Source organism: Anomaloglossus baeobatrachus, chromosome 7, assembly GCF_048569485.1.
Source record: "Anomaloglossus baeobatrachus isolate aAnoBae1 chromosome 7, aAnoBae1.hap1, whole genome shotgun sequence".
In the NCBI taxonomy this organism is placed as follows: domain Eukaryota; kingdom Metazoa; phylum Chordata; class Amphibia; order Anura; family Aromobatidae; genus Anomaloglossus; species Anomaloglossus baeobatrachus.
Genome location: NC_134359.1, coordinates 270,897,381 through 270,921,533, shown reverse-complemented (window position 1 = coordinate 270,921,533; position 24,153 = coordinate 270,897,381). Strand labels below are relative to the sequence as shown.

The following is a 24,153-nucleotide window of genomic DNA, read 5'->3' as shown; positions in this document are numbered from 1 at the left end:
GTGTTTTGCCATGGACCGTGTGTCCGTGTGGAGCAAACGTGTGCCCATGTGCTCCACACGTAGACACGTCTGTTTTTCTCTGGCATCACGGGTGTCAACGGACTGCACACGGACCACACAGATGTGATCCGTGTGACACGCACCAGAGAAAACGCACGTGCCTGTGAAATAAAAAGAATTTCTGTACTCACCTTCACCAGTTTTGCTGTGTCTCTGCCGCTGCTGTCACTTGCTTCCGACCCCTACTCGTTATGCTTATGAATATTCACTCCAGTGCGGGCTGGAAGAAGCAGCAGTGGGGAGTCGGCAGGACTGGAGACTCTAGATCAGAACCACGGACAGCAACATCAGGGACAGGTGAGCAGAAAGTTCCCGTTCTCTGTGTGTTATCATGGGTAGCACACGGAGAACACACGTGTGCCATAAACACGGCACACGGAGGGCAATACGCACCTTTGACACGTCCGTGAAAAACGTTTGTGATTTTCACGGATATGTGAAGGAGGCCTTAGACAGTTAGTAGAAAGTACAGAAAAGAGAAGGACCTTTGGTCTGCGCATATAAATGCAAAAAGGTGTAATGAGTGAAGGGGACAGAGGAGACCATACTCGTGTAAGTTTTGAATTTGACACGTATCAGGTGACACAAGGATTTTGACTTATCTTAGACAAGTGGTGGCCTCTAGCAAGTGTTATCTGTACTAGGTAAGGAGTTGTCGTGTAGCCACATCTGCGGGTAATAGTGAAGACTGACCAGGCTGTGACAAGTGCGCTAGTAATGCAAACTGTAACTAGTCTGAATAGGTACGAAGGAAAGTGGTTCAGAGAACAGCCGAATACCTCTCCTGGGGATGGCAAAATGTTGTCGCCGGGCAGACACCATGGAAAACCGCATCAAAAGGCCGCTGACTGAGGCTAGGGTGAATGCCCTGTGTGCTCCCCCTATAGAGGCCTGTGCATGTCTCCGCTTAATTGTAAGGTGCTTTATATAGCACCAATATATACTAAATAAAACTACTTATTATTATTCCTTTTGCCTCTTCTGTCTGTGCCCAGTAGTCTGTCAGGTGTATGAGGCTACACTACACTGACCGCCATTTCTGTACATTCAGTCCCAGGTCATATTGCTTGCTATGCCATTAGTGGAATGATTAAAGGGAACCTGTCACTAGGTTTTTCCCTTATGAGCTGCGACCACTACCAGTGAGTGGGACGATCCGACGGTTACCGCTGCTCTCGGGCTGGTGCCCCCTCCATCTTGAGGGTTCGCTGTCCTCTTTCCCAGCCCTGTGTGCATGTCGTGTCCTTCACCTCCCTTGTGCTTCTGTGCAGGCGCACTTTAATTTGCCAGACTGAGGGCAGATTAAAGTACTGTAGTGCACATGCAATCTTTGATGTTTTCTCGCACCTACGCATTGCAGTACTTTGCACATGTGCTGGAGCGCAATGGAGGTCTCTCTGTAAATGATGCAGGTAGTATCATGCACACGAGGCTGGGCAGGAGGACAACGATCGCAGCAGAGAGGAGGCGCCTATCGGACTGGACCTCCCCATAGGTGAGTATTATAAAGATGTTTTTTACGTTCTACACATCAGCCTTGGCTCTTATATACATGGCCGGCCTTAGGCATGTGCGACTTGTGCGGTCGCACAGGGCACCGATGGCCATGCTTCAGGGGGGGTGCCGCAGAGAGGTAAGAAGTTAATTTCCTGCCTCCTCCGGTCCCAGCACTGCATTTTTATTGTAACCGCCGCTGCGCGGGCAGAAGGCTCTTATGGGAGGAGCCGCAGGCAGACCTTATGTGTGAAGCTAAACGTATTGTCTCCAGCGGCGCCTCTGCATCCCTTTCTTGAAGCCTGGCATGCCCACACCGTCCATACAAGCGGTGTGATTGGCACGGAGATAGAAAGATGAGTTTAATCTACTGCCCCTGCTCCAATCAGTGAACATGCGCATCCATTCGCTCTCCTGCCTAGCTCCGCGGGCTCACCTCATCTCACATCCCCAGACCTCTCTGTGCGGGCGGCTGGCTGCCTGCCTCTCTGTGCGGATGGCCTACTGCCTGCCTCTCTGTGCAGGCGGCGGGCTGCCTGCCCCTTTGTGTGGGCTTCCGGCTGCCTCTCTGTGCGGATGGCCTGCTGCCTGTCTCTCTGTGCAGGCGGCGGGCTGCCTGCCTCTTTGTGTGGGCTGCCGGCTGCCTGCCTCTGTGCTGGTGGCCGGCTGCCTGCCTCTGTGTGCGGGTGGCCAGCTGCCTGCCTCTCTGTGCGGGTGGGCAGCTGCCTGCCTCTCTTTGCAGACTCTTTGCACACTCTCTATGTGGGCGGCTGGCCGGCTGTCTCTCTGTGCGGGCGGCCGGCCGGCTGTCGTTCTGTGCAGCCGGCCGGGTGCTTGCCTCTCTCTGCGGGCGGCCAGCTGCCTGCCTCTGTGTGTGTGCCCGGCTGCCTGCCTCTGTGCGGGTGCCCGACTGCCTGCCTCTGTGCGGGCGGCTGCCTGCCTCTCTGTGTTGGAGGCCGGCCGGCTGGATATCTGTCTGTGCGGGAAGCGGTGGCTGTGTGGAGCAGGGCGGTGTGGCTGATGTACCAGATGCTCTGGGTTCAAATGATGGCGTCCGGGGCGGCGTGTGTGCAGATGGAGCCCTCAGCTCAATATCTTGTCATTGAGCTGAGAGCTCAATCTGCTCCAGATGCTATTTCTTTGAAGCTCGCACCGCTGACAGCATCTGGGTCACCCTCCGCACCGGCCTGCTCCACATTGCCAGCACAGCTTCCGCTGACAGCACAGCTTCCGCTGCCAGCACAGCCCTGCCGCTGCCAATGTGGGGCCCTGGACAAGCCAGGGGCCACAGATAACTACACCAACACACCCCACACTCCCGGTCAGGCACACCTAAGTCAGACAAAACCCTTGTTGCCTTCCTCCAGGGGCTGATGTTCACACCAGGGGGTGGGCCAGGTGGTTGGTCCCGCCCACCGAGGAGTTCACAGTCCTGGAGGCGGGAAAAGAGCGGAGTTGAGTTGTAGAGTTTGAGAAGTGAAGTGGTAAAGGAGGAGAGAGAAAGCGGTCCGGGTGTGTGGCCCGGACGGAACAGCAAGGTTGGCAGATGGTGGTGACCGTCTGCAGGAGTGGCCTATTGGAGCTAGCCGTAAGGACCGTGGATGGGCGGTGGCCCGGCGGTACCGGACCGGTACGCAAAGAGAAGCCAGCACCATCCGGCAGGGGCTTACGGACCCCGGCAAGGCTAGGAGTCGCCGTGAATTTGCCAAATCCATTAGCGAAGGGAACCTCCTGGGTTTCCCAGCAGCCAAGTCCTGGCAGAAGGCAACAGTCCAACCGAGAGAGGGAAACACAGTCACCGCCAAGGCTAAAGTTCCCAGGGCCAGAGCCTGTGGGCAAAAGGGGCTCCTTCAGCAACCTTCAAGCTCGGGAGCGGGTTACCTGTGGGAACCCATTGGAACCGTTTACACTACAAAGGTGCAGGGAAAGGCAGTCACCATCAACCTGCCGGGAGAAACAACACCGCAGCCGTCTGTGGGACCCGTCCATCCAGCCGTTTGTTTTACCGGAGACTCTGTGTACATCATTGGCTGACTGAGTACCACCGTGCCGTGCGGCACAGCGCTGCCCCCGCGACCCTGCACCTCACCAGGCCCCGTAACCCGCCTGCCATCCATTCCTACCCCATCACCGGGCCCCGGGACAACCAACCTCCCTACCCACGGAGGGGAGAACTACCATCCAGGCTGCTCCCTGTCATCGCTCCCGGGATCCCCGTCCAGAGCAGCGGTGGTGTCACCAATCTCACCACAACCGTGGGTGGCGACACGGAGAATATCAACTTCCCACAATCAATCCCCCCTTTTCACTCACGGGCGAGGAATGCCGCTCGAGTCCCCGGGATCCGGACCACCGCTCGAGCCACCACCGGGCAGCAGCAGCAGCCGGACCCGAGCAGTGGGAGAGCGCAGTGTCCCCTCCTTCACCCGCGACACCAGCACAGCCCTACCGCTGCTAGCACAGCCACACCGTTCCCACCGCCGTGCCTGCTTCCTGTGACTCTGCTCCCCCTCCAATAAGACAACAATGGAGTATAAGACGGAACCCATTTTTTTAATCTATAAATTTGGGGTGTGTCTTATAATCCGGTACATATTATAAAACAAAAAATATGGTATGTGCTATTGTTACCATCAAGGATATGTGATTGTGTTCTTTTAGTGGGCAAACTTCTCATGCAAGGGGTGTTGTGTGTGTGTGTGAGTCCTTACATAGTAGTATATTAACCCCTTCTTGACCGCGGGCAGTAAAATTACATCCTATTTTAACGTGACTTAACGACCAGGGACGTAATTTTACTGCCTAAACTTCATTTGATTGCCGTGGCCATAGCAACGGCTTTCAAATGATGTCCCTTGCTGTTTCTTACAGCAGGGGACCTTTGCTTGACCCCAGGGGGGGTGGCATCGCCACCCCCCATAGGCGATCGATGTGATTGGCTGTTCAAATCGGAACCGCCAATCACATTGATCACGCTGTTTTCGGCAAAAAAAAATGGCAAAAATAGTGTGATCTTGTAAAATCCAGCTAGGACCGGGGCTGCAGCAGCTCCGATCATTGGCTGGAAGCAAGCAGACACCGTGGCCCCCCCCTGCAGCACTGATTGGAGCGATCGTGCTATGACGCGCAATCGCTCCAATCAGTGTGCAGTGGGGCGGTCTGATCTGCCGGTGGCCGCCCTCCCCGGGCCTGTGCTGGTCTGGGGACCGTCCCCCAACATGTCTGCAGCGTGCAGCACTGGCTGGTACTAGTGGTACCACGCCACCGCTGCTGCTGCCACGTCACGTCGCAGGAGCAGGAGCGGTGAGTATTGTGCTCAGCTTGCAGCCCCTGCGCGCTTCCGTAATGGCCCCTGCTCGTGCCCCCCTGCGATCTGCCCCCCCCACATCCCGATCTGCCCCCCGACATCCCGATATGCCCCCCTCCATCTCTATTCTGCAGCTCCTCCGGTATCCCTCCTCCCCTGCTCTCTTGCAGCCCCTGCGCGCTCTTGTGATTTGCTCCTGCGCGCTCCCGTAATGGCCCCTGCGATCTGCCCCACCACATCCCGATCTGCCCCCCCCGACATCCCGGTCTGCCCCCAGACATCCCGGTCTGCCCCCAGACATCCCGGTCTGCCCCCAGACATCCCGGTCTGCCCCCCGACATCCCAGTCTCCCCCCCGACATCCCAATCTGCCGGCCTCCCCCGTGATCTCTATTCTGCAGCTCCTCCGGTATCTCCCTCCTCTGCTCTCCCCCTCTGCTCTCCCCCTCTGCTGTCCCCCTCTGCTGTCCCCGTCCCCCTCTGCTGTCCCCATCCCCCTCTGCTGTCCCCCCGACGTCCTCTTACCTGTCTTCACTGGCCGATCACATCTGCCTCCATCGCTGGGTCCTTCTTCCTGGGTCTTCTGCTGAGCTGTCCAACCTCCTGCCTGCAACTCCTGTAAAGCTGTTCCTCCTGCTAAACCTCTGGGTACTGTGCGTATAACTTTTTTTTTTTCTTTTTTTTCCTCTATCCCCTTTCTAATTTTACACCTCATGCGTCCGTGCGTCCCGCCGAGCGCTGATCAGGGATGCAGATAACGGATCGGCATCCCTGCTCAATTTTTGGCGTGACAAAAAGCATCGGGGATACGGAAAAAAGTCACGCCAAAAATTGAGCAGGGATGCCGATCCGTTATGTGCATCCCTGATCAGCGCTCGGCGGGACGCTGAGCGCGGATCAACATCTCTGCTCAATTTTTGGCGTTTTTTTTTTCCGTATCCCCAGCGCTTTTTGTATCTCATCCGACCGTACCTCCTGCAGCGGCCGATCAGTGCACTGCGTCTGTGCGTTTGAAAAGTCAAATGGCGCTCCTTCTCTTCTGAGCCCCGCCATGCGCCCAAACAATTGATTTCCACCACATGTGAGGTATCTGCGTACTCGGGAAAAATTGCACAATACGTTTTATGGTGCATTTTTTCCTGATACCGTTGTAAAAAGAGAAAAAAAAAACTACCTTGTTGCTGCAAAAATTTAAAAAATTTTTTTTTAAAAAAAAAAATTTTCACGGTTCAATGTTATCAACTTTCAGTGGAGCCCCTGGGGGTACAAGGGGCTCACTAAACATCTAGATAAATTCCTTGAGGGGTCTAGTTCCAAAATGGGGTAATTTGTGTGGAAGCTCCACTGTTTAGGCACCATGGGGGGGGGTCTAAAAACGTGACATGGCGTCCGCTAATGATTCCAATCAATTTTGCTGTCAAATGGTGCCCTTCTCTTCTGAGCCCCGCCATGCGCCCAACAATTACTTTCCACCACATGTGAGGTATCTGCGTACTCAGGAGAAAATGGACAATACGTTTTATGGTGCATTTTTTCCTGATACCCTTGTGAAAAAAAAGCTACCTAGTTGAAGCAACAGTTTTGTGGTAAACATTTTTTTTTTCTTTTCACGGCTCAACGTTATAAACTTCTGTGAAGCCCCCAGGTGTTCAAAGTGCTCACCAAACATCTAGAAAAATTATTTGAGGGCTCTAGTTTCCAAAATGGGGTCACTTGTGGGGGAGCTTTATTGTTTAGGCACCTCAGGGGGTCTTCAAACCTGACATGGCGTCCGCTAATGAGTGCAGCTAATTTTGCATTGAAATGGTGCTCCTTGCCTTCCGAGCACTGCTGTGTGTCCAAACATTTGATTTCCACCACATTTGAGGTATCTGCGTACTCAGGAGAAAATGGACAATACATTTTATGTTGCATTTTTTCCCGATACCCTTGTGAAAAAAAAGCTACCTAGTTGAAGCAACAGTTTTGTGGTAAAAAATTTTTTTTTTCTTTTCACGGCTCAACGTTATAAACTTCTGTGAAGCCCCCAGGTGTTCAAAGTGCTCATCAAACATCTAGAAAAAATATTTGAGGGCTCTAGTTTCCAAAATGGGGTCACTTGTGGGGGAGCTCCATTGTTTAGGCACCTCAGGGGGTCTTCAAACCCGACATGGTGTCCGCTAATTAGTGCAGCTAATTTTGCGTTCAAAAATTCAAATGGCGCTCCTTGCCTTCCGAGCACTGCCGTGTGTCCAAACATTTGATTTCCACCACATATGAGGTATCTGCGTACTCAGGAGAAAATGGACAATACATTTTATGTTGCATTTTTTCCCGATACCCTTGTGAAAAAAAAAGCTACCTAGTTGAAGCAACAGTTTTGTGGTAATAATTTTTTTTTTTCTTTTCACGGCTCAACGTTATAAACTTCTGTGAAGCCCCCAGGTGTTCAATGTGCTCATCAAACATCTAGAAAAAATATTTGAGGGCTCTAGTTTCCAAAATGGGGTCACTTGTGGGGGAGCTCCATTGTTTAGGCACCTCAGGGGGTCTTCAAACCCGACATGGCATCCGCTAATGAGTGCAGCTAATTTTGTGTTCAAAAATTCAAATGGCGCTCCTTGCCTTTCGACCTCTGCCGTGCACCCAAACAATTGATTTTTACCCCATATGGGGTATCAGCGTGCTCAGGAGAAAATGCACAATAAATTGTAGGGTGCACTTTCTCTTTTCTCCCTTGTAAAAATGAAAATTTTATGGCTAAAGTAACATTTTTGTGTTAAAAAGTAACATTTTCATTTTTTCCTTCCACATTGCTTTGGTTCCTGTGACGCACCTAAAGGGTTGATAAACTTCTTGGATGTGGTTTTGAGCAGTGTGAGGGGTGCAGTTTTTAGAATGGGGTCACTTTTGGGTATTTTCTGTCACCTCGGCCTCTCAAAGTCACTTCAAATGTGATGTGGTCCCTAAAAAAAATATTTTGTAAATTTTGTTGGAAAAATTAGAAATTGCTGATGAACTTTGACCCCTTCTAACTTCCTAACGAAAAAAAACATTTCTTTCGAAAATTGCGCTGATGTAAAGTTGACAAGTGGGAAATGTTATTTAGTAACTATTTTGTGTGACATATCTCTCAGATTTATGGGCATAAATTTTCAAATTTTGAAAATTGCGAAATTTTCCAAATTTTCGCACAATTTCCTAAATTTTCACAAATAAACGCAAAAAATATCGGCCTAAATTTACCACTGACATGAAGTACAATATGTCACGAAAAAACAATGTCAGAATCGCCAGGATCCGTTGAAGCGTTCCAGAGTTATAACCTGTCAAAGTGACACTGGTCAGAATTGCAAAAAATGGCCCGGTCATTAGGGTGTTTTAGTGGCCGGGGTTTAAGGGGTTAATATGCACCCATTATTGTAAAATGGCACCTCCTTGAAGCATAACCACATCCACCCTTTTCAATAAAATGATGCCCCACTCCAGTCCATAAAAGGGAAGTCTACTACTTGGACAACTCCTTCTCATTCCCCTTGTTTGCCCCAGAAAAATGAAGAAAGCTATACGCCCCTCCGATGCAGCCTCGGTTCCAGCGATGTCTAAAACTGCGTTCCAGGGGCATCTGTGACATTTTTATGACACACGAGCCCCAAAAGCAATCAGCGCTGGCTTCCTTCTGCCCACCTTTGGACATTTTCGGCAGAAATTCAGTGTAGCGCTCACATCCTGCCAAATGTGTGAAGGCGGAGAGAGAGACACTGGGCGCTGTTTGGTCAAGGGGCCTCATGGAACGCAGCTTTAGACAACGCTGGAACCGAGACCGTACCGTAGGAGAGTATAGCTTTATTTATTTTTCTGGGGCAAACAAGAGGAATGAGAAGGGGTTGTTGACATCCCTATTATGGATTGAAGTGGGGCATCATTTTATTACAAAGGGTGGATGTGGTTATGCTTCAACAAATGGAATGAATAGGGGGTTGTCAAATTTAGTGGACAACCCTTTTAAAGGGGCTGTTCTTTTAGTAAATGTCTAACCTAAGGTGTAGGTTATTATAAAGAAATTATAATGCTGTTATGCAAACACTGTAAAAAAAAAAAAAACTTTGGGAAAAAAAACACTCCAAAAATGTTTTTTAGTCTTACTGAAAACACAAAAATTGAATAAAAAGCCAACAAAAGTCATATGTGAAGGAATAAGCCCTAAAAGCTCTTTTGAACAAAAAATAAATTAAAAACGTTACAGCTCTCAGAATATGGTGATGCAAATAGAAATTAATTTTTGTAAAATATTGCTTTTAGTGTGCAAAAGTCGCAAAGTATAAAAAATTATATAAATCTGGTATAGTGTAATCGTTCTGACCCGAAGAAATAAATCAGTCATCACTTTTATCGCACGGTGAACTGAGCAAAAAATTGAAAAGAATAAGCGAATTGCTGGTTTTCCCTCATTTTGCTCCTGAAAAATCTGAATAAATAGCAATCAAGAAATGTTATGTACCCCATAATAGTACCAAAAATCCCTCAGCTTATTGCGCACAAAATAGGCTTCCACACAGCCCTGTTCGCTCCAAAAAGAAAAAAGTTACAGTTCTCACAATATGGCGACGAAAACATGATACACATACATGATAGCACATGGAGATAAACTCACCTGGCCCCCCCCCCCCCCCCCCCCCCGCTCCTGCTGTCCGTGGTGCTGAACTCTCAGGCTCTGCTGCACCCAGCCGCCGCTGTGTTTCCCCTCTGCAAGTACTTTCGGGTCGGCTGTGCCATGCATAAATGCATATGCATGACAGTAATTAGCCGGGCAGGAAGCAGCAGAGGCTGTAGACAGCGTCGCTGGAGAAGCTGAATATAAAAATCACTTTATTTTCAATGTCTGTGTTTTTCTGATACGTGTTTCATGGATCACACCATAGTGTGGTCTGTGGGATATCAGTGATGCCGGAAAAAAGCGGACATGTTTCTGTGCGCAACAGATAAAGCGTGTGAGCAACAGGGAGTACCTGCCTAAAAAAGCGCTGCAAATACACCATAGCAAAGGGACATGATGCACAGCAATTTAAAAATGATTTTGCTGTGCACATGTTCCATCTTTGGTTAATTATTTTAGCTGCTGTAGGTTTCAAAAACCATGAAACGGCTAAAAGAAGTAACCTTCTCATTCCTGGGGCGGCAAAAATTGGAAGAAGCCACTTGCTCTATATATGTAAGGCCCGTTTCACACGTCAGTGAAAAACACAGACGTTTTTCACTGGCGTGTAAAACACGCACATGTCCCTGCGTGTGCCGAAAATCACGGCACACGTGGGTTGTGTAAGTGCAATCCGGGCTCCGTTCTCCGTGGCCCGTGATTGCACTTAGAAATCAACTCACCTATGCCCGCTCCCGCTCTCCATGGTGCTGATCGCTCCCGCGGTGCAGCATCCGGCCGGCGGTGACCCCCGCAGCAGCTGCTTCCGGGTCGCCTGTGTCGCGCATCATGAATATGCGCGACAATAATCAGCCGGCTTAGAAGTAGCAAGCTGCACGGGCTGCAGAGGACATCGCTGGACGCCGGGTGAGTAAAAATGTTTATTATTTTATATGCGCGTTTTTTTCTGGCACGTGTTTCACGGACCACACCACTGCGTGGTCCGTGGAACATCAGTGATGCCAGAAAAAAATGGACATGTCTCTGTGCGCGTGTACGCCGCACGGAGACACGTGCAGTGAAAAATCACTGACGTGTGAGCAGACCCATTCATTATAATGGGTCTGCGTATGTCCGTGATTCTGGTACGTTTAAAAAAAAGCACAAACGTCCCAGAATCACTGACGTGTGAAAGGGGCCTAAAGGACACATAATACAGTCATTGCATAGACACCAGAAATGAAGCCAGTAACAACGGCGCATACATATAGACTTTCAGGATGTTTTTTGCAAATGATTTTTCATTTTTTTAAATAACTAAATTGCATTATGCTTAGGGTGAGGCTTTTTTTGTCATTTTACAGTACATGAAAAAAAACAAATGCAGCAGAAAAGTAATACAACCGGGCACCGGTGTTTTGTGATCTGCAGCCAATCAGCGGCTGCTTCACTATCCTTCTTTCAAAACTGTAATCCAGAAGAAATGAGAGCTGCTGCTGTTTTATGACTTCCTCTGGATGTCAGTTTTATCTAAAGGATGAGCGAGTAAACCAGCTGCTGATTGGCTGCAGGTGCCTGTGAAATGGTCTGGGGGCACCAAAGGGTAATTTGGCACAGGGCACCATTTAGCCTAAGGCCGGCCCCGCTTATATACAGTCTTCTGGAATGCTGTATATAACTTATAAGAGCTCACTGGTGGTGGCTGCAGCTCATAAGGGAAATACCTGGTGACCGGTTCCCTTTAAATGAAGAATTGAGGTACATGATGATTTTTTTTTTTATCATATTGTACACAGTTATTACCTTATACCCCTTGATTCAGGGATTTGATCACATTTATACTGTTCAAACCAATCACTCACTCTACAGCACATCACTCCCAATATCACTTCGATAAATTGTTTGATTTAATTTTATTTTTACTTATAACTACATTAATTAATACATTTAAATATATTTATTTCATCACATATTGAGCAACTATGGGATTGTGGTCCCCATATGGGGAGTTGTTTAAACACACAATTATTGTGTGTTGATATCTGTCCTGTATTCATATTTATGCACCGCATTTATATTTAATACACCTTAATATAGTTTGCACTTGTATCAGCCCAATGAACGAGGTCCCTTAAAATTTAGCTACCCTATTTATAGATGGGCTCCTTATGTATATAATTAGGTGAGGTTATTCTTTAATGATTAAAATCCACATTTATCTTACTGTCCCGATGTGAATTTCTCTCACGAGGTTGTGCGCATGTCTGTAGAGTTCAGGACTGCGACTCCCACTCGGCGGCTAATTTTGACTGCGCTGGTTCCGTTGTCATGTGACTAATGGAACGCAGTTCGCGTCTCACTGCCGCCGAGCGGAAATCACTCTTACATCCTGCAGTTTTTTAGTTCTCGGATGATGCGCCATTTAATACCGGTGAGTGTAATTTACTTCACAGTGGAGTACACTTTTAAAAGACCGCTATCCTCTACTCTGACATACGCCCCCCGAAGAAGAAGAGGTGAAACGTACGTTGGGGTTAAGGGACGTCAACGTTATGGTCAGCTGTAAGTAATGTTACCAATATGATATGTGTTCATATGACTGAGAACCTGTGGATTGTTCAGTAGCAGCACTAGCAGCACTTTATAGTCATAACAGATGTATTTAAGGAACTAGAAGTCCCAGCTTTGATATGTAGCACTTGGCGCTTTAACCCTTATTAATATATCCTCCTTATAATTGAACATGGTCCCCTGTCATTATAAAACGTTATAGAGACATAGTTGAACCCAGTAAATTCTGATACTTGATAAATACTTTTGGTATTGTTACTTTTAAGATTGAAATATTGAACCAACATTTTTGTGCACAGTACTAAGGTCCTTAAAATTACTGGTCACTATATTCACTTTATTTGACTGGCCTATTTATTTAAATTATTTCTTTATACTGTAGTATGATATGTTATATTTTTTTGTACCGGATTAATATGTAATCAATAATTTTTGACATTACTATTTTACTAATGTGACCCACTTCCATGTCCCTGGGTATTGTACAGTGGAATTTCTTCAGAACTTTTTTTTAACAAAAATCTTGAATAAAAATTAATCTTCTAATATGATTTCTCGAGCTTTGTAATCTGATATACCCGTTTCAGATTGTGTTTATAGCAAATGATGAGAGTAGTAGTAAGAAAACTGGTGCCGGCATTCTGCAAGTAATGGAAGTAATGGTAAAGTGGGTTGTTTTTTAGTGCTCAGCGGCATTTTCAGCAGTGATCTGATCTTTCTCAGTGACTTTTTTTCCTTTAAATCGTAGAGCTATATTTCTTGTGGTTTTATATTCATATAAAAAATATTTATTTGTATTTCTGAATCCTAAATTGTTCCTCCAAAACAGAAAAAGAAGCACAAACAGAGGGAAATACAAACTCCTTAACAAGTCTGGGTTCAGCCAATCAGCAGAGGAAAGGGCGGAGCTAATTGTCATCCTGTAAGAGACACTCTGGACACGCGTCATCTCCTCAGTTCTCCTTCTGGTCCGACCATCCTCTTTATAAAGGAGGAGTCGGTTACAGTTCATCACTTGTTCTGTTCTAAGTTTTCTGAAGATGTCTGGTCGCGGTAAAGGAGGAAAAGGTCTCGGGAAAGGCGGTGCCAAGCGGCACAGGAAGGTGCTCCGTGATAACATCCAGGGCATCACCAAGCCTGCCATCCGCCGTCTCGCCCGCAGAGGAGGCGTCAAGCGCATCTCCGGCCTCATCTATGAAGAGACTCGCGGAGTCCTGAAAGTTTTCCTGGAGAATGTGATCCGTGACGCCGTCACCTACACCGAGCACGCCAAGAGGAAGACCGTCACCGCCATGGACGTGGTGTACGCGCTGAAGCGCCAGGGCCGCACTCTCTACGGCTTCGGAGGTTAATTCTGCTCTATTCTGTCCTCACAACCCAAAGGCTCTTTTCAGAGCCACCCACATCTACCTGAAAAGCTACAATGTCCTGCTGCTGTGGGGTGAGCGGAGGGCAGATTTCCTGTGTCCTGGTGAATGCTGTTCCCTCACTGATCTATCATGTGGCTGATCATACATGTAACCGGGGTGTATGATGGGGGTGGTATAGCCGAAGATGGATATATCTGGGCACAGTCCATATCCTGCTGTGCTCCGGGTTCTGTGAGATGAATGTGACGATTCTGTTTATTTTAGGATCAGACCCGTGTGGGTGATCGGGTACAGCGAATATTCACCAGGAATAACGCTGTATGAGGCAGATGGATAGAAAGACGAACTGTATCGGGTTTATTGTCTCCTATGTAATCACCGCGTCTTGGGCACTATAGTCTCGGATCAATGGCGGCCACAGAAGATTAATAACCATTCAGTACAGTAATGGCGGATCATCTTCCATCCAGAGCGATCACCGTGTGCGGGGGCAGCAGGTCTGGAGGACAGGACTGCGCTGTATCTGAGTATTGTAGAGCTGCCCCAGAATATTATCTCCCCTATTTGCAGGTTTTGGCGGGAAATTCACAACTAACAACGGGTCTGAACAGCCAGTGACCGAGAAACATCCTCAGGCGCCGACCCATGGCCGGTACAAGTGTGCCCTCAGGCGCCGACCCATGGCCGGTACAAGTGTGCCCTCAGGCTCCGACCCATGGCCGGTACAAGTGTGCCCTCCCCGGATTAACTCCAATTCTGATGAGCGCTCTTAATGAAATCTTGGTTTTATATATATATATATATATATATATATATATATATGTTCTGAGCTGCAACTGATTTGAAATTCCCGCTCAGTGGTGACTGTTTCTTCTGTTCCTTTTCTGTAAGACGTGCTCCTGCCTTCTTTGTCCTGCTGCTGTGGGGTGAGCTGCCTGCCGATCTCCTGTGAATGCTGCAAGCTCTCACTGATATCATGTGGCTGATAATTCAGAAAACACCGTGGGTATAGTCCAGTACAAGAGTCTCTTGCCTGATTAACTCCTTAGTGGCCGCGTATCGTCCGATCTCGCTCCACGTGTTCTCACAGTTGCGGCGAGTTCACCCCACATTCTGAGAACACTCGAGGTGATCGGGCAGATCTACACTCTGTCCACAGTTCCGGCTGCGCAAGATTGTGGCCCAATTAGCGGGGAAGTTTGTGACTTATGTAAAATTGCTTGTTTGTAGCCGCACTAAGTTATATGAAAGCTTGGCGTCTCCACTTCACTGCAAAGAAATTACCGCCCTCGGAAAGAACCTCCATCCCCTGTAAATACTGAGCGCAGCTATATACACTATAGAATTGTGTGTCCAGAATAAAACAGCAGCACCATATGATCTCAGCTCTGGAGCAGATCAGCCCAATTATTTCACGCCCTGAATATCTGCTCTGAAGGAAACGCAGCACAGGAGTGCAGATCTACAGATATCTATACACCGCCTTGTGCTCTGGTTCTATCAGACAGTTCGATAAGTGCGGACATTGGCCGATATCAGCGGCCCCAGCTCTGATGAGGATGATGTGGTGGCTCTTAGAAGAGCCTTTGGTTGTACGGACAGGTGACGGATGAGTGGCGCTCACTTGCTCTTCTTGCCGCTCTCGCTCTTCTTGCTGCTCTCGGTCTTCTTGGGCAGCAGCACGGCCTGGATGTTGGGCAGGACGCCTCCCTGGGCAATGGTCACCTCACCCAGCAGCCTGTTCAGCTCCTCGTCATTGCGCACAGCCAGCTGCAGGTGACGGGGGATGATGCGGGTCTTCTTGTTGTCCCGGGCAGCATTGCCGGCCAATTCCAGGATCTCAGCAGTCAGATACTCGAGCACAGCGGCCAGGTAGACCGGAGCGCCGGCGCCCACCCTCTCGGCGTAATTGCCCTTGCGGAGAAGCCTGTGCACACGACCGACTGGGAACTGCAGTCCTGCCCGGGATGAGCGGGTCTTCGCCTTAGCTCGGACTTTGCCTCCTTGTTTGCCGCGTCCAGACATCGCTCTGATCTTCTCTCCAACAGCTCAAAGAAAAAACAATTCTCTTGTGATGACTTTTCTCTCCTCATTCGCTTTTATCAGGTGCTGCCCCGCCCTCCCTTCTCACCATTGGATGGATCTGAAGCTGCCAGTGGAGCGCAGACTTGTGGGAACACCAATGAGATGCAGCGGGCGTAGCCTATGGCACTCCCAGATATATACTGTACAGAAAGCTGTATATATTATACACAATATTCTATACACTTTGCAGACAACTGTATATATTATACACAATACTCTATACACTGTGCAGACAACTGTATATATTATACACACTGCTCTATACACTGTGCAGACAACTGTATATATTATACACACTGCTCTATACACTGTGCAGACAACTGTATATATTATACACACTGCTCTATACACTGTGCAGACAACTGTATATATTATACACACTGCTCTATACACTGTAATACAAATAAAAACGAAAATAGACACTAGAGTTTAACAAACAAACACATCATATATATTCCTATATTTGGTTTGCTTTTATATCCTAAAAAAAATGGGTGAGCTCTTTACTTCGTCTTTCACCTCTAATTCTTCTTTATTATCCCTTTTCTTCGTCCTCATCATCCTCCTCTTGATCTTCGTCATCTTTATGTTGTTTTTTTTTTTCTCTATCTAGTTTGCCTTTAGACAGATACAATGCCATATCCTTCTGCTTCTCCTTCAGTTTTGATGCTTTCTTCTGGTAAGGCATCTGGTCCTCTGATGTTCACATCTCTCCTTGCCTTGCAACGTCCCCAATGGTCAGACCTGGCTGCTGTCCTTTGACTTCAGGATGGAAATCGGAGCAAACAATTAGAAAATAGCGGGTTGTCTCTTGGCTGCATTTGGGTACTTAAAGTTATTTTTTTCTCTCTTTTTGGTGACATGTAAGCTCACGTTTCTCTGATAATGAACCTTGTCAGCTTTCTCCATGTCTTCAAACCTTCTCTTCTCTTTAGCAGAGTCTTCCATCGTTCGTTGCACTTCTTGGAGAATTCGGCAAAGTTCACAGGAGCATCATGAAAATGCCTTGTGCTCTTCTCTGCAAGTCTGCACAAAGTAAGCATAGGAGGAAATTATACTGTACACGCTGATGTATATATTGGAAACTGCTTAAAAAACTGTCCAAACTGGTGTGTATAGATTACACTGTTGCATATGTTATAAATACTGCTCTGTATCCTGTACACAATAGTGCCTACACTGTACAGTGCTGTACACATTGTCCACTGTTGTATATATTGTACACATTGCTTTATATAATGAACACACTGCAGCATATACTGTATACACTGCTGATCATACTGCAGACGCTGCTCTATGGACATTTTGGACAATAATAAGACTGCTGATCTGTGCTGTGCAGTATATACAGCTGTGCTGTGTGTGGATTTTGCATACTCGCTTCTTCCTCAGTATTTCACCTTTTGCACAACAGTTTGAATCATATGCGGGATTTAATATTTCCGTGATTACACAGGGATTTTTCTGCTTTTGGATGGAGTGAGTCGCATTGTGAAGTCATCGCCTCATCCCAGCTCTTCCCACCAGTACAGGCCTCAGAGATAAAAGCTTCACAGAGGATAATACACAATATTCTGCAGGAGATTGCACTCATCTATCTATGGATATGATCTACAAAATGTGAAGACCTGGTTATCCAAAAAAACGCTGCACACACGGGATAGATTTATATTCCAGCTCAGGGAGATGCAGGCAGCGGAGGCCATCGCTTGTGTTACCCTTCTGGGCTCTCAGCAGCTCCAGGTCGCCCCCACATAGTATAATCTGCTGCCTGCACAGTATATATTGTAGTGATGATCCTTATTGTGGTGATAAGAGCCCGGAATAGGAGGACGAGCTCCCGCAGCAGTTTTATTTTCTCAGACACCTCAGTGATGAGCAGATCGGGAGGACGGCGGCGATGATCCCGGGACCTTCTCTACGCTGTTTCCCGGCTTCTCTGGTAGTGACGGCTACAGACGCTCAGTGGAGATGTTGGAGGATGGGAAGTGCTGGAGAAAGCGCGCTCACCCGTCCGGCTGTAGCCGATAAAGGGCTTTTATCCCGGGCAGGGAAGCACAAGGGGAGAGCGGCGCTTCACTCTGGTACGGTCGGGAGAAGGCGGGGCCTGTGCTCAGTGTCAGCCAATAGAAGCTCAGGACAGAGCAGCTTAGCAGCCAATCAGTGCGCAGTAAGACTGTATATAGAACAGACGCCGCCAGCTCCGTCCTCAGTGGTTTCCTCACAGATTATTTTTGTGTGTTATTTTCGCCTCACGCGATGGCAGAGACCGCACCAGCCGCCGCTCCTCCTGCCGCCGAACCGGCCGCCAAATCTAAGAAGCAGCCGAAGAAATCCGGGGCCGCCAAGAAAAGCAAGAAATCCTCCGGTCCCAGTATCTCCGAGCTGATTGTTAAAGCCATTTCCGCCTCTAAGGAGCGCAGTGGGGTCTCTCTGGCCGCCGTGAAGAAGCTTCTGACTGCCGGAGGCTACGATGTACAGAAGAACAACAGCCGGGTGAAGCTGGGCGTCAAGGGTCTGGTCACCAAAGGCGTCCTCCTCCAGGTGAAGGGCAGCGGCGCCTCCGGATCCTTCAAGCTGAACAAGAAGCAGGAGACCAAGGACAAGGTGGCCAAGAAGAAGCCAGCAGCTGCGGCCAAGAAACCCGCTGCAGCAAAGAAAGCGGCCACATCTTCTAAGAAGCCCAAGAAGGCCCCGACCGCGGCTAAGAAGAGCCCGAAGAAGGCTAAGAAGCCCGCAGCTGCCAAGAAGGCGGCAAAGAGCCCCAAGAAGAAGGCCGCTCCGAAGCCCAAGAAGGTGACAAAAAGTCCGGCTAAGAAGGCGGCAAAACCCAAAGCTGCAAAGAGTCCGGCTAAGAAGGCAGCGAAAGCCAAGAAGCCCGCGGCTAAGAAATAAGCTGCAGCCGCCCTGATACTTCCTCACAAAGGCTCTTTTCAGAGCCAACACCTTGTCCCGGCAGAGCTGTGATCAGGAGCGGACATTGCATTTTCATTCTTCCGCACAGTGTCGCCATCTACAGGATCCCGCACACTGGTGTCACTATAATGAGGGTTATTTCCCCGGCTCTGGCGCTGTATATTCCCGCCATATCACTTGTGCAGCTGATCACACCCCGGCCGCGCTCCTGCAGGTCACAGCAGCGGGAGTGATGCGCGTGTAATGAGCTCTTCTGTCGCTGCTCCCTTGTGAGCGCAGATTGGAGCCTACAAGTCACATGTAACCGCATCATCAGATTTTGGCGCCGGGAACATAGAAACCCGCGTTAGGATGTGTAGGAGGGGGAGCGGCGCTGTACAGCTCTGCGGGAATATACACAGGCACATCGGCGGCTCCTGTAACACCCGCTGCTCTGATACAGACACTACCCACAAGGGGGAGCTGCAGAGACCCCACTGCATCTGTAGGGCGGGATTACTAGGCCTCAGGCTCCGCCTCCTGTGAGCAATGATTGGTCGCGGACATCACACCCTATTAGCGGCTCCTGTTATTTTATGAAATATCCAATGGGGTATCCTACATGAAGCGGGAAAACGAGCAGCAGAGTATAAATCTCCTGCTCTCTGCGCTGCTCCTCATCACATCTGTTCTCCTCTATACTGAGCTATGGCCAGAACTAAGCAGACCGCTCGTAAATCCACCGGAGGGAAAGCTCCCCGCAAGCAGCTGGCCACTAAGGCCGCCAGGAAGAGCGCTCCCGCCACCGGCGGAGTGAAGAAGCCTCACCGCTACCGGCCAGGCACAGTCGCTCTCCGTGAGATCCGCCGGTACCAGAAGTCCACTGAGCTGCTGATCCGTAAGCTTCCCTTCCAGCGCCTGGTAAGAGAAATCGCCCAGGACTTCAAGACCGATCTCCGCTTCCAGAGCTCGGCCGTCATGGCCCTGCAGGAGGCCAGCGAGGCTTATCTGGTGGGGCTGTTTGAGGACACAAATCTGTGCGCCATCCACGCTAAGAGGGTCACCATCATGCCCAAAGACATCCAGCTGGCCCGCCGCATCCGTGGGGAGAGGGCTTAGATCTGTCCTGCACCCCGAGTACAACACAAAGGCTCTTCTCAGAGCCACCCACATCCTCCGAGACGAGCTAATATCGTGCATTATTTTATGCCCCCTTGCTTATCTCTGCTCCGGCCGTTGCTGGGTCTGCAGTTAGTGGGGGCTTCTCCCCTCGGAGCCGTTATAAGTGTAGGTAGAAGTGATGATTACACATGTGAGTTTTCATTCCCCCACTGAATGTTACCCGCGCTCCCTGTATTGTTGCTCAGGTCCTCACACCCATTGAGACCTTTCTTCTATGTTTCCAGGAGTCTGTTAGTAGCTGTGGAACTGGGGTGGGCGCAGTTCTCTTGTCTGCATTTTGTACATTCGGGGCAGATCCCTGTCTGGATAACGCGGCTTCACGTTTTCCATCCATTCAGGATCCGCGGGTTCTGTATTATAGAGCGGATACTGCTCTCCTGAGCCGGGAAATCTAGAAACTCCTGTATGGAAAGCGAGTGACCACTGACCGCTCCCCAGGAGCAGGTTTCCTAATAGCCGCGCGTCCTGCGACCACATGGGACATAAAGAAAAAGCCGTCGCCATTGAGCGGGAATTTCAAATTCATTAACCAATCAATCTTTATCCAGTTACAGGCCTGCAGCTCCGCCCACATGTTAACCCTTCATAGTATGCCGCCATTGTCAACAACGATTAGCATTTTCTACAGTAATGGCCCCTTCTTTCTTTTGCTGATTAGCTCCTCCCCTTTCTTATGCTGATAGGCTCAAACAGACCAGTGAGGAAGTTTGAATTTCCCGCTCATTGTCCAGTTCCTGCAGCCTTCTCTTCAGTTGCCATTACATGTAACCTCTTTCCCTATGAATTTTTCCAAACATTGTGACCTCTTTTCCAGATCCCTGTTGAACAATCTGATCAGTGAAATTCATGGTTGGAGACATAATGTGAGAATAATCGAAAATTACTCTCCTTTTATCACATGCTTATGAGATCACAAAAGATCAGGTAACATCAGGATCTGAAGAGCAAAAGATCCAAGTAAAAAAAATCAGTGTGCAGCCCACTTCCATCAGAACTGGAGCTCTATGAATAAATATTAATAATCATTAACCAGATCAGTGAGGGAAATTCCACTGAGCCCTGCAAAAAAACCATCTCTGCTCAGCATGATGCCCCCTATCTGTTATTATTATGAAAAGAAGATGGTTTGATCAACGCTTACTGTATTTTTTTTTCCCAGTGCTCCAGGAGATAAAATAATGTACTCTATTAAACCCAGTACTTCCTTGGAAATAAAACAGATTATTTTCTTTTTTTTTATAGCTATAGCTGCTGGTGTGTTATTTAACTCAATCGACAGCATTCCTTTGTGACACCAGTCAGATCCCAGAACCTCTCAATTGTTGCTATTACATATTTTTGGCGAAGAATGCACCTGATTATAAAACACAGCCCAAATTTAGAGAAAAAAAGGGCGAAAATAACGAGGTCCGTTTTATATTCTGGTGGTGTTTTACCAGAGGAAGGTGGCAACTGTGTTGGGAGCAGGGTCACAGGAGGCAGGGCGATGCTGCGGTGGGTGTCCTAGATGCCCCCCCAGAAACTGTCGCGACTGTGCTGGTGTTTTGCAGTGGCTGTGGAGGCGGGCGGTGAGGGCTTCAAATAAATGGCGCCCCGGGGGTAGCTAAGACCCTGGAGATCATGATTCAGGCTGATTTTTCCAGTCCTCGCTCACGTGATCACTGGTATACACCGCATACCCATGATCATGTTACAGTAAATGACAGCGCCGGTAAAAAATGATTTATCTCCCATCTGGCATGATCAAACATGTCAGATGGGAGATAAATCTCCTCCCCAGTCCCCCGGTGTCACCAAAGTGCCCCCCAATGACCCCCAATACCCCCTCCATAATCTAAGATGGCGGCGATCACATTAGCGCACCACCCGCATTCGTCTTCCTCCTCTGAATTCTGTTGCATGTGCCATGACACATGCGAAAGAAAACTTCTCCCAAGGCCATGACAGGTCACCCCCTAAACCCCCACGGTGTCTCCCGGTGATCCCCTGTACCTTAGCCTCGGCGATCCCCGTGATCCCTCCTTTTCTTCTGTAACGCTAGTCAAAAGCGCAGAGAGTGGCTTTCAGCTCAGCTTCCTGCTTTGCTTTCAGAAACGCTGGTTGCTCGCACTTTGCTGCTGTGACCCGGGGAGAGTGGGTGCAGTGTAATTGCACCCACACTCCACAAATGGAGGGTCTGCGCTCCTAGAAAATGGGGGATACGTTCCCTGAGTGTGCAATCCATATTTTAGAAGGTCCAGAATTGTCATGGGACTTCCAAAATGGATTACTGCGTACCCGATTTTTTTTCTTTTCAATAAATTGGTGAAAGAGGGAATGTTTTCGGGAGTGTTTTTTCTAATATTTTTTTTTTTGTTAATGTTTTTTTATTACTGTCAATTAGTTATGTCTGGGCATCTGATAGACTCCATGATATAACTAACTGCTGGGCTTGATGTCAGGTGACATTACAGCTGGTATCAACCCCATTTATTACCCCGTTTGCCACCGCATCAGGGCAATGGGATGAGTTGGAGCGAAGCGCAAGGATTGGCGTATCTAATGGATATGTGACGCCCTGGATTAGTCAGGTCGTCCCAGCTAGTCACACACACACACACACACACCCTCCCTATTAGGTGACAGCAGCCAACCTAGGAACCCTTTACACCACTCTCCAGGTTTGATGTCCACACCGGGGGGGGCGGAGCCAGGTGGTTGGCTCCGCCCACCGAGGAGTTCACAGGCCTGGAGGCGGGAAAACAGACACACAACTGGTAGTGCAGAGTTAGAGAAGTAAAGTTCACGGGCAGACCTGTGTCCAGGCTTGCCAATAGACCACCCCGGTGGCTGGGTCGGAGCCGAGTCACCTTTGGCAAGGAGGCAGATGGTGGTGGCTGCCTGCAGGAGCTAGGATTACAGCCGGTGGAACCGTAGGGACCGGGGTCGGGCGATGGCCCGCCAGTACCGAACCGGGAAACCGATTGGAAACCGGAGCACCAGCAGGGGTAGACCCAGTACAAAGCCCTGAACCGACAGGGCCGAGTCAAATCAACTGATTGTGGACTGGACTTTAGGACCTATCCCACACAAGACCCGCCATGGCATAAAGACCCAAAGGGCCAGTGTCTGCGGGCAAACGGGCTCCTACGGCATATACAAGTCGGGGAGCGGACTACCGTTACTTAGGCATATGAGTCAAAACATCCATACAAAGAGGTGCAGGAGAAAGGCGGAACCCACCAACCTATTATAGGAGAAGCTGCAGCCGGCTCATCACCCCGTTTGGTTTTCCAGAGACTCCAGTGTATTGTGTCATAGTGAGTACACTGGTGCCTTTGGGCCGCGCACCGCGCTGCACCACACCAGCATGTGCCCGCAACCGCTCCCACGGTTCAGCACCTCCCCCGGGACCATCATTACACTACCCACCTGAGGGGTCAACATCAAGCTGCACAACACCGTCCCCGGAAGGCCTAGTTAATGGCTGCGGTGGTGTCCATCTATTCACCACAACCCGTGGGTGGCGTCACGAACTTACATCCCAAACCAAATCACCGTGGCCCCGGCCGTGGAACTCCCCGTCAAGTCTCAGCGTGTAGCGCCAACTCCCTTGCAGAGCAACGTGACCGCCGGGTCCGTGAGAGGCTTTTATAATAAGTACAGTTTGGAATGTTTAGTGCTGTAGTGCACATTTGGTGCTGGCTTTTTGTTTTTTCTTCATTGAATTGGTCGGTGGTTGACCTCCACCTTGCTATGCACCCCAATTTGGGATGTATTCCATCTGTCTGGATTTTGGCGGTTGGTGACTGTTCACATTAAGTCATCAGGCTTTGTCCACAGGCTATTTACTTCATGCAGCATTTGCTTGGACCTGTCCGCCCACAGCCATGACTCAGTCATGGGTACGGGATTGAAATAGACCAGGTGAGTGCTGCTAAGAGCAGTTCTACTATTCATATGTGAGGCCGTATGGCACATTTTATAAAAATATTTTAGTGTAGGACTGCTTCAAATGAGATTTGCCGTGACGTGGCGAAGCAGCTCAAGAAATTGCAATTTTTTGCCAAAAATCTCAAATTTTTTTTTATAATAAGTACAGTTTGGAATGTTTAGTGCTGTAGTGCACATTTGGTGCTGGCTTTTTGTTTTTTCTTCATTGAATTGGTCGGTGGTTGACCTCCACCTTGCTATGCACCCCAATTTGGGATGTATTCCATCTGTCTGGATTTTGGCGGTTGGTGACTGTTCACATTAAGTCATCAGGCTTTGTCCACAGGCTATTTACTTCATGCAGCATTTGCTTGGACCTGTCCCGCCCACAGCCATGACTCAGTCATGGGTACGGGATTGAAATAGACCAGGTGAGTGCTGCTAAGAGCAGTTCTACTATTCATATGTGAGGCCGTATGGCACATTTTATAAAAATATTTTAGTGTAGGACTGCTTCAAATGAGATTTGCCGTGACGTGGCGAAGCAGCTCAAGAAATTGCAATTTTTTGCCAAAAATCTCAAAATTTTTTTTATAATAAGTACAGTTTGGAATGTTTAGTGCTGTAGTGCACATTTGGTGCTGGCTTTTTGTTTTTTCTTCA

At 48.7% G+C, this 24,153-nt stretch overlaps 3 protein-coding genes and 1 pseudogene across 3 annotated transcripts; 3 read left to right on the top strand and 1 right to left on the bottom strand.

Moving 5' to 3' along the window:
* The first annotated feature begins 13,086 nt into the window (after window positions 1-13,086).
* On the top strand, window positions 13,087-13,398 carry LOC142246217 (histone H4). The gene has a single exon (XM_075319252.1). It carries the CDS (start codon window positions 13,087-13,089, stop codon window positions 13,396-13,398), a length of 312 nt encoding a protein of 103 aa, XP_075175367.1.
* A 1,480-nt stretch (window positions 13,399-14,878) lies between these two features.
* LOC142246708 (high mobility group protein B1-like 1) lies at window positions 14,879-16,805 on the bottom strand (annotated as a pseudogene).
* Window positions 16,806-17,760: 955 nt separating this feature from the next.
* Window positions 17,761-18,396, top strand: LOC142246216 (histone H1.5-like). Its single transcript, XM_075319251.1, has one exon. The coding sequence runs from the start codon at window positions 17,761-17,763 to the stop codon at window positions 18,394-18,396; it is 636 nt and encodes a 211-aa protein (XP_075175366.1).
* Window positions 18,397-19,104: 708 nt separating this feature from the next.
* LOC142246215 (histone H3) lies at window positions 19,105-19,515 on the top strand. The gene has a single exon (XM_075319250.1). It carries the CDS (start codon window positions 19,105-19,107, stop codon window positions 19,513-19,515), a length of 411 nt encoding a protein of 136 aa, XP_075175365.1.
* Window positions 19,516-24,153: the final 4,638 nt, after the last annotated feature.